Source organism: Lithobates pipiens, unplaced genomic scaffold (assembly GCF_037356315.1).
Source record: "Lithobates pipiens isolate NorthernLeopardFrog02 unplaced genomic scaffold, aLitPip1_a1.2 Scaffold_13, whole genome shotgun sequence".
In the NCBI taxonomy this organism is placed as follows: domain Eukaryota; kingdom Metazoa; phylum Chordata; class Amphibia; order Anura; family Ranidae; genus Lithobates; species Lithobates pipiens.
In genome coordinates this window covers 519,464,682-519,478,623 of record NW_027507718.1, presented here as the reverse complement: position 1 = coordinate 519,478,623, position 13,942 = coordinate 519,464,682, and the positions used below count along the sequence as shown (strand labels likewise).

The window sequence follows — 13,942 nt, the reverse complement described above, 5'->3', positions numbered from 1 at the left end:
AGGGTGTGGATTACTGGAACCATGTCCTGTGGTCTGATGAGATCAAGATAAACTTATTTGTTTCAGATGGTGTCAAGCGTGTCTGGAGGCAACCAGGTGAGGAGATGAGGAGTATAAGACAAGTGTGTAAGTGTGTCTTGCCTACAGTCAAGCATGGTGGTGGGAGTGTCATAGTCTGGGACTGCATGAGTGCTGCCAGCACTGAGGAGCTACAGTTCATTGAGGGAACCATGAATGCCAACATGTACTGTGACATACTGAAGCAAAGCATAATCCCCTCCCTTCGGAGACTGGCCGCAGGGCAGTATTCCAACATGATAATGACCCCAAACACAGATCTCGCAGTGCATTATGGGTATTCTACGGCACTCCAAATATCCACAAATGCCCCATAATGTTCAGTATTCGTCAAACAGGCGAACACCCGATGTTTGAGTCAAATGTTTGTTTGACTTGAACAGCTGAGCCATCCCTACTCCCTATACAGTATGTGGGCAGACTCTGGGTAGTTGAGGCTACAGTATTTGTTATGTAATAAATTATTGTATGCAAGTGGAGAGGGACTATTCTGTCTTATCATGGACAGTAAGCAGGGGCAGGCTGGGCCAGGGGGAAGAGTGACAATTGCCTCCCAGGCCACCCTAAATGATATTTAAATTGGTCTGTGCCGCGGTAGCTGCTTGCTGACAATTTTTCTTCTTCTTATGGAGTCGGAGGTTTATGTGGAAGTGCAGCAGCTGCGGCGCTAGCCATTTTAACTTGCTAGCAACTAGCTGATGGGATGATGTTGCTGCATTCTGAAAGTTGTAGTCCGTGGCCTGACTCAAGCTCCCAGTTTGTGGAGAACTGAGAGCAGCACAGCCAGCCAGAAAACTACAACTCCTGGATCTTGGATGCAGGCAGCGGACAGAAGCATCACCACCCCCCACAGAACTGAAGGAGGCCATGCACGGACCTTATGAGCTGAGCTGACAGATTGGCTGAGGTGGGAGAACCTGACACCCCAAGCTGACCCCCACATCCCACCTATCCCCCCATACACCCCATTTACCCTGCCTCAGTGCCCACCCAATAACTTCAAAATAGCCCTCAACACTGTGGGTCCTGCTGGGAGCTGGTCATGGTCCGTGGGTCCTGTTGGCTGCTGGTCTGAAGATCCTGCTGGGAGCTGGTCATGGCCTATGGGTCCTGCTGGCCTGCAGATCCTTCTGGCCTCTGGCCTGTAGGTCCTACTGGGAGATGACCATGGCCTATGTATCCTGGTGGCCTTTAAGTCCTGCTGGGAGCTGACCATGGTCTAGGGGTCCTTCTGGCTTGTGGGTCCCGCTGGCTGCTGGCCTGTAGGTTCCGCTGGGAGCTGGCCATGGCCTGTGGGCACACAGGCCATGGCCAGCTCCCAGCACAACCTACAGGCCAGGGGCCATCAGGGCCCATAGGCCATGGTCAGCTCCCAGCAGAACCTACAGGCCAGTGTCCAGCAGGACACACAGGCCATGACCAGCTCCCAGCAGAACCTACAGGCCAGTAGCCAGCAGGACCAACAGGGATGGGCACTGTGAGTCTGAGCTGATGGGCACTGATCAGGCTTCATTGATGGGCACTGGTGAGACGGCATTGATGGGCTCTGGTGAGGCTGCATTGATGGGCACCATTGAGGCTGAAATTATTGACACTGGTGAGGCTGCATTAAAGGGCACTGATCAGGCTGCATTGATGGATACTGGGGAGGCTGCATTAATGGGCACTGATCAGGTTGCATTGATGGGCATTGATGAGGATGTGCTGATGGGCACTGATCAGGCTGCATTGATGGGCACTGATGAGGCTGCATTGATGGGCACTGATGAGGCTGTATTTATGGGCACTGGTGAGGCTGCATTGATCAGCTGCAGCATTGCCAAAGTCCAGTTCCACCTGGTGGGCATTTCACAAATCAGGCGGTTTACGGGCAAGTGGAATTCTCACTGAATTTCAGCCAACTGAGCACTGACTGTGTACAACTAAAGACTCTTCTGGCCTGCTTTAGCAGATCTTCCAACCCTGGATACCTATTTAAGAATGTTGCACCACCAAATTAAGGATATATGTTAGGCATGGTACATGTGTGAACTTTCCCTGTCTAAGGATGGAGAGGAGATTTGTGCCATTATCGTACACCACCATTCCAGCTGGTGTGGCATGAACCACCTCTGGGCCTGCCCCTGCAAAGCTGCAAGAATCTCTGCTTTGGTGTGGTCCCTGTCCCCTAGACAGACCAGCTGAAGCACTGCATGCCACCTTTTAGACTTACTTGTTTAATAGCCCCTTGAACACATAGGGGGTACTTGTGGTTCTTAGGACCATTCAGCAGAGGAGGGCATGGAGGAGGAGGAGGAGGAGGAGGGGGTAGAGCTGACAAATCTTGCATCATAACCACTAGCTGTATGGAGACGTGGCTGCAAAAGCTGCAGCACTGAGCCCTCTTCTGAATCCTTCCATACTGCAAGCAGAGTTACTCAATGTGCTGTGAACAAAATATATCATCCCTGAGAATGCTTGCTGGACCATGTGGCAGCAGTAATGTGGACTTTTGCGGCTGACAACCTTGCCCAACGATGCCACAAGATTGCCTTCCACATGATGGTACAGAGCTGGAATGGCCTTACATGAAAAGAAAGTGACTGCCATTGTGGTACAGCACATTATGCAAATTCAGGGAAGGGGGCAGAATCCAACTGATGGAAAGGCAGAAGTTGTAGAGCCTGCAGCTTTGACAAGTTTGCATCTAGACTCTGAGCATGTGGATGCTTGCTATGTCTACAGCTGGTGGTGTGCTACTGGCAGATATGCTGCAAGGACCTGGGACACCCTGCACTATTCCATCATCCCTGTTAGTGGAGGCTACTGATTGGTCATGAGGTAAAGCACGGGCTGACTGAAGGGTGTAAGGAGGAACAGAATTGCATCACTTTTGTTTGGTTTTCAGTTGCATTTGCTAACAGGCTGCATGGTGGGAGGTTAAATGTCTTGTCAAGCATGTGGTACCCAAATGGCTGGTGTTTTTGAGATGCTTGATACGTTTTCAAATTGCAACAGTCCAATTGGCTGCACATGTGCTAAAAAAGGCCCAGACAGCTGAGCTGTGGGAAGAGGGTTGGGAGATAACAGCTCCATAATGTGAATAGGGAGGCTGCTGTCTACTATTCCATGATGGCTGCCTCATTGAGGTTGTGCCTCAACCTCACTTTCTTCCTCTGCTCTATCCAGCACTCAACTCATGTCAGTGACCTCATCATCATCATTTCCTCCATCCTCATTACCACTGGAGACAACATGGCAATATACTGTGGCTGGGGGAACATGACTGCCAATTTGTGTACCAGTGTTCTCCCCTCTGTGGGTTCATGTTCCTACATTCCTCAACCTCAGAGCCAACATCTGAATCAAGTAATGGCTGTGCATCTTCATGAAGTAACTAGCTGATGCTGTGTTCAAATAACTCAGCTGACTCCTTTTTGCCTGATGCTGGGTCTATGGCAGAAATAGCTGTGGACAAGGAGGCAGATTTAGCCACTCTGGCAGCTGCAGTAGACTGCGCACTAGTCTCTGCTTTGATGATGAAAGGTTGAGGATGGTTTAGTTAGTCAGTCCACCACCTCTTCTGCATGCTGTGGCTGGATAGCATGGGCAACATCACTAAACAGGAACAGGAACAGGAACAGGAAATTATGCCCTGCCTGAGGACTAACCATGTCCACCTTTGCCTGTGGACACATATGCTGCTGGCCCCCTCACAGTGCCATGGGAACATTTACCTCTCCTTGTTGTCCTCCCATACATGAGGGGGGAGGGGTGCTTATTAATAAAATGTAACAAAGATGTGGAAATGTGTACATAAATGCACTTTAATCACTGGAAAGTGGTGTTTGGTGGAATTTAACCTGAGTACTCACTACACAGGCACACGCCACTGATACTGACACTACAATATACTGCAGTAAACTGATATATACTGCATTAAACATGCACCGCATTACACATGCACTAACGCACAGAAATATACTTTGTTAAATGTGCACTAATGCACTGAAATATACTGCATTAAACGACACACAACACATTGAAATACATTATGTTAAACGTGCAGTAGCACACTGAAATATACTGCGTTAAACATGCAGTAATGCACAGAAATATACTGCGTTAAACGGCATGTAATGCACAGAAATATACTGCATTAAACATGCAGTAATGCACAGAAATATACTTTGTTAAACGGTGTGTAATTTAGAAAAATATACTGTGTTAAACATGTAGTAATGCACAGATATATACTGCGTTAAACATGCACTATTGCACAGAAATGTACTGTGCTAAACGTGCACTAACACACTGAACTATACTGCAGTAAACCTGCCCTGACAAAATAAACTGACATAATGTAAAAATTTATGGTCACTACACTCACACTGACTGAACTATCACTGGATTCACACTAAAGTGACAATAAAGTGACCATGAATGGTCACTACCCTCACACTGACTGAACTATCACTAGATTCACAATAAAATGATATTCTACACTGACAATAGAATCAGAATAGCACACTATAGCATACTAACTACCTAGTAGCACTGAACAGAGCCCTGTTCTATCTCTCTCCATGTCGATATCACACAAACAAATGGCCACTATTGAAAGAATACTTTTATAATGTGGGGGGACTAAGGGCAATGAGCCATGATTGAATAGAGTCATCATTACTTTCTCCAATCATGGCTCTGACAGTGCTCTCTGCCCTGATTTGGAAAAGCTTTCATTGCTTCAGCCAATCAGGGCTTCCAAATCACAGGGCAACAAATGGTCAAACACCCTGATAATTTGTGTGTTTATTGAATGGGTGAACAGCCAATGTCAGGTCCAAACTCATGCTCGGGCTAAACCGTTCGCCCATCCCTAAAATTTAGGCTAAATAAACTTGGATGTCTCATTCAATGGCCACAATCTCATAATTTAATAATTTAAAGTTTAAAAAAAAAGTAAAAAAAAAGGGACATGACTTGCCATTAATCTGATGTGCTCCTCGTACTGCTGACTCCTGGATTCCTTGATATCGTCACCCACCGATGCTGCCCTAACACCATTGCCATAATCTTCTCATCAAGAGTGCCTGCCTATGCTTGCCCTTTCTGCCCTGCTTCTTCACTGATAGAAGGTGTAGTACAGCTACTGTGAACGAAACGTGATCACGATGGATGTAGGGGTAGACCTTTCAATCATCCACCTGTCCTCCATTCATAGATCACATTTTATAGATATGTAGTGCTAGCCTGCAAGGGCTGCTGTTTTTAACAGTTTTTTCCCTCAAACCATATAGAGACCAGAGATGTATTGTTTGTAAAATGTGTACAGTAACAGGAGAGGGGGATTAGGACATGGGATATTCCAAAATGGTTAGCAATTAGCTGTGAGAGGAAAATGTTGGACAGTCTAAGGTCTCACAGCTGTAGACCATAAGGTATGCTTCTTTGGCATCTGGTTACCCTACACAGCTATATGTAACCAGTGCATTCTCCAGAACACATCAACATGGAAACACTCTGCTCTAGGTTCACAGTCTAGGATCCTGCTGAGGAACAGAGAATGTCCTGTACTCTAAGATGCTATGAGGACTGCCTCAGGCCAAGCTACCTCTGGCACTTATATCCCAAAAGCCCACAGTCACCAGGAATCAATTCAGGGTCATTACTCATAAGTCCCCAGGACAGCTGCCACTTTCCAGCTTCCTCCAGACGCTACCCAGTGAGTGAGTCAGTGCTTCTCTCAGCTAGATTCGTTTAGTGACATCCTGCAGTCAGCTCCAGGCCCCAGCTCTGCCACAAATAAGACCTCACAGAACAGCAACACAGTCCATAGGCTGTCTTAGGGCCAATACCCCACGAGGCATGGAACTTTCCTTGCTCAGGATAAAGCCGCACTTCACAGCTCCAGACTATTTATCAGCTTCCCAGCCAACATCTGGACACACCTTTGCAGTGATTGGCTGGGCCCTGATCAGTATTCAGGCCGGGTATTTAAATTCTCCCTCCCTAAGCTTGAGAAACTTCTTCTAAAGGCAGGGGGAAGCAATCAAACTCCCAGTCTAAACAACCCTGAACAGACCGGAGTAAACAATCACTGCTCCCTTGATTACAAAATGAGCCAACAACTAAATTTACCTAGCATCCTACGTTAGAAGGGTGCTACACAAAGAAGCTGTAATTATAGTTTCTATGAATGGAGACGCTGGGCAGAAAAGGAAGGCATAGTTGGGCACTCTTGCCAAGAGTCTGTGACAACCCCCCAGTTCTATTCATCTCCCACCGCTCTAATCTTCCAGTAGGAGGGATCAAAGGATGAAGATTTCAAGGAATCCAGGAGCCAGAAGTACAAATGGCAGATCAGATTATTGGTAAGTCATGTCCCCTACGTTTTTTTTTTTTTTTTTACTAAGCCTACTTTATAATACTGTAAAGGATATCCATTGCAGATGAGTAAAACTACAGATAATGTGAATTCAGAAAGAAGAAATAGAATTGTAGGGATAGTTTATTTGAAGTGTTGTTTTAGGCTAATTTTTCCAGATTTCCTTTTTTTCCTTTTGAGCATCCAATCAGATTTGTCTTAATGCAACATTATCACCTTGCCCCTTCAGGACAAAGTAATAGTGTCTCTGCAAAGTGCCCCCAACCCCACATATTCACCTTACTATTGATCGTTTGCTGCTTTTTACCTCCATTTCAGTTAACAAGCCAGCTGTCAGCCAATTTCCTTTTTTTTTTAGGTTCCGGTATCTCGATGCTCAGGACCCTGCTTGCCTGGTAACAGAAAAAAAATTGGAACGTCATTTTATAAATGTTGCTATGAGTGCATCCCATGTCCAGAAGGAGAGATCTCCAACATTTCTGGTAGAGTGTATATTTGCCATAGACTTGTGCTGTAATTCAGAAAGAGAATTTGACTGGTATGAAAAAACTGCACAGGCTTTCGGTGCTGAAAAGGTCCACTGTACCACTGTACCTATGCACTCCACTGACTGCATTAACACCACATACTTCTTTACTGACTGCCTTTGTATTGGTGGACATAACAAACTTCAATACTTCCATGCTGCTCCTCTTATACATACTATCACTGCACCTAAAAACTGTTCCACTGAACCCTTGCCCACTTCTGCAATTGTTGCTGCACACAAAGCAACACACTGGGTCTGTGTAGAAAAAAAAGTGTTGGGGGATACCTTACGCATTTGTACATGCACCTCAAATGATTGCTGTATTGTTTGTAATATGAGTATCTTCTATGGTCGCCAGCTCCATCTAGTGACCACAATGCAATATATTCCTAAATTTGCCTCAATCAAGAAAAAAAAAAACATTATAGGCACTAGATGGAGCTGAAAATCATAGGAAATAATCATATTACAAACAATACAATAATCAAAGACCATTTTTACCACAAACTGCTGCTCATGGTGTATATTTATACCACAATGAATTTTCTTACAAATTTGGTATTTCTCCCAGTATATCAGTCCAATTTTGCTGATATAGTTTCAAAAAGTTGTTTTTATGGAAATCACTCAGGTTTTTACTTTAAAGACAAACATCATTTTTATGTAAGACAACAGTGTGAACTTGTAAACTCTGTATATGCTGTACATGAATTTCATTTTGTATGCTTTATCTACTACAGCAAACATCCTTGATATCATACCAAACCTTCTGCCGTGTATTCACATTCCTAATAGAAATGGGCCGAACATCCCCCGGTTCGGTTTGCAAAAGAACTCCTGAACAAGGAAAAAGTTTCCCCTTAAACCTTAAACTCCATGGAAGTCTATGAAACCTGAATCTGAAAAATCAAAAGTCCCCATTTTGAAGGCTTATATGCAAGTTATTGGCCATAAGCCATAAAAAGGGTATGGGGGCCTGGGTACTGCCCTGGGGAACATGAATCAATGCACACATTGTTTTAAAAAAAACTATAATTTTTAAACAAGCAGTGATTTGAATGATGCTTAAAGTGCAACAATTAAAATGAAAATTCCCTTTAAATAAAGTGCATTGGGGGTCCCCTTGGTGTGCCTGTAAAGTGGTGCATCTGTAGCATGTAAAGAACATGCTGCAGCAAAAATTATATTTTTAAAGAAAAAAGTCAAATCACATTTAAATTGACTTGCGGTTTCAATTCCTAGATGGCAATATAAAAAAAAGACAAAATGGTGTGGAGTTTTGGTTTCCCAGCTTGCCAGACCCGCTCCTTAACTACATATTGATTGTGCGCACATCTCGCCGAATGCCCAGAAAATGAGCTAGGTTTGGGACAAACTTTTGCTCAGCACCAACCGTTTGCTCAAAAGCAATTTCTAAGATCTTGATAAGAAAAAAGCATGCCTACATATGGTTTACAATTGTAATAATAATGTGTAGGGATGGGGGAATGGTTAGGCCTGAGCATAAGTTCGGGCAGAACTTTGGTTGTTTGGATGTTCGGGTGAACACCGAACAATATGCAGTGTTCGGGGCAAATTTGAAAGCCACTGGAACACTGTTAAAATCTATGGGACAGGAATGTGAAATATCAAAAGTGCTCATTTTAAAGGCTTATATGAAAGTTATTGTCATAAAAAGTGTTTGGGGCCCGGGTCCTGCCCCAGGGGACAAGTACAGTATCAATGTGATTTTTTTTTTTAAACTGCAGTTTTTTCTGGAGCAGTGATATTTTAATGCTTAAAGTGAAACAATAAAAATTGAGATTCCATCTCTATTAGGAATGTGAATACACGGCAGAAGGTTTGGTATGATATCAAGGATGTTTGCTGCAGTAGATAAAGCATTTTTATTGTTTCACTTTAGGCATTATTAAAATCACTGCTCCAGAAAAAAAATGCTGTTTTTAAAACTTTTTTTTTGCATTGATACATGTCCCCTGGGGCAAGACCTGGTTCCCCAAACACCTTTTATAACAATAACTTGCATATAAGCCTTTAAAATTAGCACTTTTGATTTTTCATGTCCGTGTCCCATAGACTTTAAAGGTGTTTGTGTGTCCTGACAAATTTTTTGCCTGTTTGGATGTTCTGGGGCGAACCGAAACGGGGGGGGGGGGGGGGGGGGAGCTAGTTCGGCTCATCCATGATAATGTCATACCTACATAAGCATGGTTCGAAAAAAAGGAAAAAAAAAACACTCAAAGTGCTGAATATACAAGACCGTTATTTGAAAAGGTTCTGGGTGTATCTTTTTTGCCTGTCCCCTACTGCAGTAGTTATTAGTTTTAAGCCACTGATCAATGTTAATATATGAGTTGCCTAGTTATAAAATAGACTGTTTATTCCTGAGATACTTTAATAAATATGTCTATCATGTGTGTTTTTTTCAATACCTGCAGACAGTGAAAACTGCATGACATGTCCTGATGATGAATGGCCAAATGAGAAGAAGGATCAATGTCTTCCAAAACTGGTGGAATTTCTCTCCTACACGGATGATACTATTTCTGTAGTATTTTCATCCGTTTCCATACTTTTTTGCCTTCTGACTGGTTTAATATTGGGGATATTTGTGCATTACCAGGACACTCCCATTGTTAAAGCAAATAACCTGAACCTGAGCTATCTTCTCCTGGTCTCCATTTTGCTGAGCTTCCTCTGTGTCTTCTTGTTCCTCGGATGTCCAGTAGATGTAACCTGCATGCTGCGTGTGACCTCTTTCGGTGTCATCTTCTCAGTTGCTGTCACTTCTCTACTTGCCAAAAGTATCATGGTGTGTATTGCTTTTAAAGCCACCAAACCTGGAAGTCCGTGGAAGAAATGGATGGGAGCCAGATTGCCCAATTCTATAATGACTGTGTGTCCCGTGGTTCAAGTAACAATATGTGCGACTTGGTTATCTATTTCTCCCCCCTTCCAGGACCAAGACTTTTACTCTTATCAGGGAAAGATCATCATTCAGTGTAATGAGGGTTCAGTTATCGGCTTCTACTCTGTCCTGGGATATATGGGGCTTCTGGCAGCTGTGAGCTTCATTATAGCATTTTTAGCCAGGACATTACCAGATAGTTTTAATGAGGCCAAGTACATCACCTTCAGCATGCTGGTGTTCTGCAGTGTCTGGATTGCCATGATCCCGGCCTATCTGAGCACTAAAGGGAAATATATGGTGGCTGTTGAGATTTTTGCTATATTGGCATCAAGTGCTGGACTTCTTGGCTGTATATTCTTTCCAAAATGTTACATAATTCTATTTAAACCTAACTTGAACACAAAAACAGGTTTGCTTGGAAATAGAACCAAATGAGTTTATTACTTACTGAAAATAAAATTAAACAAACTCAATATGTATAAGAATATTATTAACATTTTAGAAAATATAGTCTCATATACTGTATTATGCAGCCAAATCTTGATGTATTTGCTCTGTGGAGCCCCACTTCAATCTCCTTTGTTTTCTTCCATTAGATTTTCTGCAGATTTTTGTCTTCAGATTTAACAAAACCATTTAGTGCAAGGGTCTGCCTGGTTGCAAACAAATTGAAACTCTTAGGCCGCGTACACACGGGCGGACTATCCGTCCAACTAAGTCCGTCAGACAATCCGACAGACAGTCCGTCCTACTTTTGAATGAACGGACTTGACCACACACGACGAACAGACAGTCCGCTGAAAGCTTGCGCGATGACGTGTACGGCACGTACGACGGGACTAGAAATTCGACGTCCAATACACTGCAATGCAACCTTCGGCCGTGTAAATCCTTTCTGAGCATGCGCCATACTCAGTCCGTCGAACTAGCCTACTCACGAGCGGACTGTCCGCTGAAACCAAGTTTGGACGGACAATATTACGGAAATTCCGTAAGACTTAGTCCGCCAGACTGTCCGCTGAATAAGTCCGCTGAAGCCCACACACGAGCGGATTGTCCGCTGAAACACGTTTCAGCGGACTAAGTTGGACGGACAATCCTCTCGTGTGTACGCGGCCTTAAGGTTTTGGTAAATCTGAAGACAAAAATCAGCAAAAAAATATAATAGTGTGTATGGGGCTTAAGTCTGGGGTGGTAGCCTGTCTTCACTCCATAACCCCAGCAATTAAAGTAACAGAGGACTGCACACTGATGACATCACTGAGAAAAGACTTTAATTCTAGGTCCGTAGGCTAACAGTCCCAGTGCTTAGCCATATTACTCAGGCTCATTTTACCCTGATAGAGCTTAATCATAGTGATATAGCTGATTAGGGAGGGGGGTATTTATACCATAAGGCACAATGTAATACGATCAAAAGCAGTGACTGCAAGTGATTGGCAATGATTGGCAATGGAAAAGGGCATAATATAAAATAGCACATAGAGAAAGGGAAAACAAGTAATAACCAAACCAGTCAGACTGGTACAAGAAATATATACAGTATCTCACAAAAGTGAGTACACCCCTCACATTTTTGTAAATATTTTATTATATCTTTTCATGTGACAACACTGAAGAATTACACTTTGCTACAATGTAAAGTAGTGAGTGTACAGATTGTATAACAGTGTAAATTTGCTGTCCCCTCAAAATAACTCAACACACAGCCAGTAATTTCTAAACCACTGGAAACAAAAGTGAGTACACCCCTAAGTGAAAATGTCCACATTGGGCCCAATTAGCCATTTTCCCTCCCCGGTGCCATGTGACTCATTAGTCGTACAAGGTCTCAGGTGTGAATGGGGAGCAGGTGTGTTAAATTTGGTGTTATCGCGCCTGGAGGCGATTCAGTTCACATTGTAGCGCTATACAAATTATTCATTCATTGCTCTCACTATCTCTCATACTGGTCACTGGAAGTTCAACATGGCACCTCATAGCAAAGAACTCTCTGAGGATCTGAAAAAAATGAATTGTTGCTCTACCTAAAGATAGCCTATTCTATAAGAAGATTGCCAAGACCCTTAAACTGAGCTGCAGAACGATGGCCAAGACCAAACAGGACAGGTTCCACTCATAATAGGCCTCACCATGGTTGACCAAAGAAGTTGAGTGCACGTGCTCAGCATCATTTCCAGAGGTTGTCTTTGGAAAATAGACATATGAGTGCTGCCAGCATTGCTGCAGAGGTTGAAGGGGTGGGGGGTCAGCCTGTCAGTGTTCAGACCATAAGCTGAACACTACATCAAATTGGTCTGCATGGCTGTTGTCCCAGGAGGAAGCCTCTTCTAAAGATGATGCACAAGAAAGCCAGCAAACAGTTTGCTGAAGACAAGCAAGCTGAGGACATGGATTACTGGAACCATGTCCTGTGGTCTGATGAGACCAAGATAAACTTATTTAGTTCAGATGGTGTCAAGCGTGTGTGGAGGGAACCAGATGAGGAGTACAAAGACAAGTGTGTCTTGCCTACAGTCAGGCATGGTGGTGGGAGTGTCATGGTCTGGGGCTGCATGAGTGCTACTGGCACTGGGGAGCTACAGTTCATTGAGGGAACCATGAATGCCAACATGTACTATGACATACTGAAGCAGAGCATGATCCCCTCCCTACAGAGACTGGGCCACAGAGCAGTATTTCAACATGATAACGACCCAAAACACAGTTCCAAGATGATCACTGCCTTGCTAAAGAAGCTGAGGGTAAAGGTGATGGACTGGCCAAACCCTATTGAGTATATGCAGGGCATCCTCAATACAGAAGGTGGAGGAGCTCAAGGTCTCTAACAACCACCAGCTCTGTGATGTAATCATGTAGGAGTGGAAGAGGACTCCAGTGGCAACCTGTGAAGCTTTGGCAAACTCCATGCCAAAAAGGTTAAGGCAGTACTGGAAAAAAATGGTGACCACACAAAATATTAACACTTTGGGCCCAATTTGGACATTTTCACTTAGTGGTGTACTCACTTTTGTTGCCAGCTTCCCTCTCTTGACAAATCTTTTCCAGCTACTCCCTCATCAAAAATCCCACAAAGCAGTGAAATGTAGACATGTGCATTCGTTTTCGTCCGAACGCATTTTCGTCCGAATTTCAGCTATTTTCGTTTTCGTTTTGACAAACGATAACGAAAGCACAAAATCCGAAAAACGAAAATCTGACATAAATAATTTGCGTTCGTTTTCGTTGTTACAACAGTTCGATATAGAATAGGAGATTGGGTCCTGCCCCAGGGGACATGTATCAATGCAAAAAAAAGTTTTAAAAACGGCCGTTTTTTCGGGAGCAGTGATTTTAATAATGATTAAAGTGAAACAATAAAAGTGTAATATTCCTTTAAATTTCGTAGGGGGGGGGTTGTCTATAGTATGCCTGTGAAGGGGCGCATGTTTCCCGTGCTTAGAATTGTCCCTGCACAAAGTGTCATTTATGCAGGAAAAAAAGTCCTTTAAAATCACTCGCAGCTATAATGAATTGTCGGCTCCGTAATACAGAGAACACTCATTGAAAGTCATTGATAAAAAAATAAATAAATAAAAAAAAAAAAAAGCGTGGGGGTCCCCCAAATTCAATTACCAGGCCCTTCAGGTCTGGTATGGATATTAAGGGGAACCCTGCCTCAAATTTAAGAAAAAATTTGACGTGGGGTTCCCCCTAAATATCCATAACCAGACCCTTCAGGTCTGGTATGGATAATAAGGGGAACCCCGCGTCAAATTTAAAAAAAAATTGACGTGGGGTTCCCCCTAAAAATCCATACCAGACCCTTTATCCGAGCACGCAACCTGGCAGGCCGCAGGAAAAGAGGGGGGGGACGAGAGAGCGGCCCCCCCTCCCTCCTGAACCGTACCAGGCCACATGCCCTCAACATTGGGAGGATGCTTTGGGGGTCTGTGACCCCTCAAAGCACCTTGTCCCCATGTTGATGAGGACAAGGGCCTCATCCCCACAACCCTGGCCGGTGGTTGTGGAGGTCTGCGGGCGGGGGGCTTATCAGAATCTGGAAGCCCCCTTTAAC

The 13,942-nt window shown here is 43.9% G+C and overlaps 1 protein-coding gene across 1 annotated transcript; it reads left to right on the top strand.

Moving 5' to 3' along the window:
• The first annotated feature begins 6,807 nt into the window (after nt 1–6,807).
• LOC143975609 (vomeronasal type-2 receptor 26-like) lies at nt 6,808–13,074 on the top strand. The gene is made up of 2 exons (XM_077478085.1): nt 6,808–6,927; nt 9,413–13,074. The coding sequence occupies exon 2, from the start codon at nt 9,427–9,429 to the stop codon at nt 10,318–10,320; it is 894 nt and encodes a 297-aa protein (XP_077334211.1). The 5' UTR covers nt 6,808–6,927; nt 9,413–9,426; the 3' UTR covers nt 10,321–13,074.
• The last annotated feature ends 868 nt before the right edge of the window (nt 13,075–13,942 follow it).

Bases quoted from the DNA above. Each gene is read 5' to 3' on its own strand.
- LOC143975609 (XM_077478085.1), top strand. From the start codon at position 9,427: ATGACATGTCCTGATGATGAATGGCCAAATGAGAAGAAGGATCAATGT.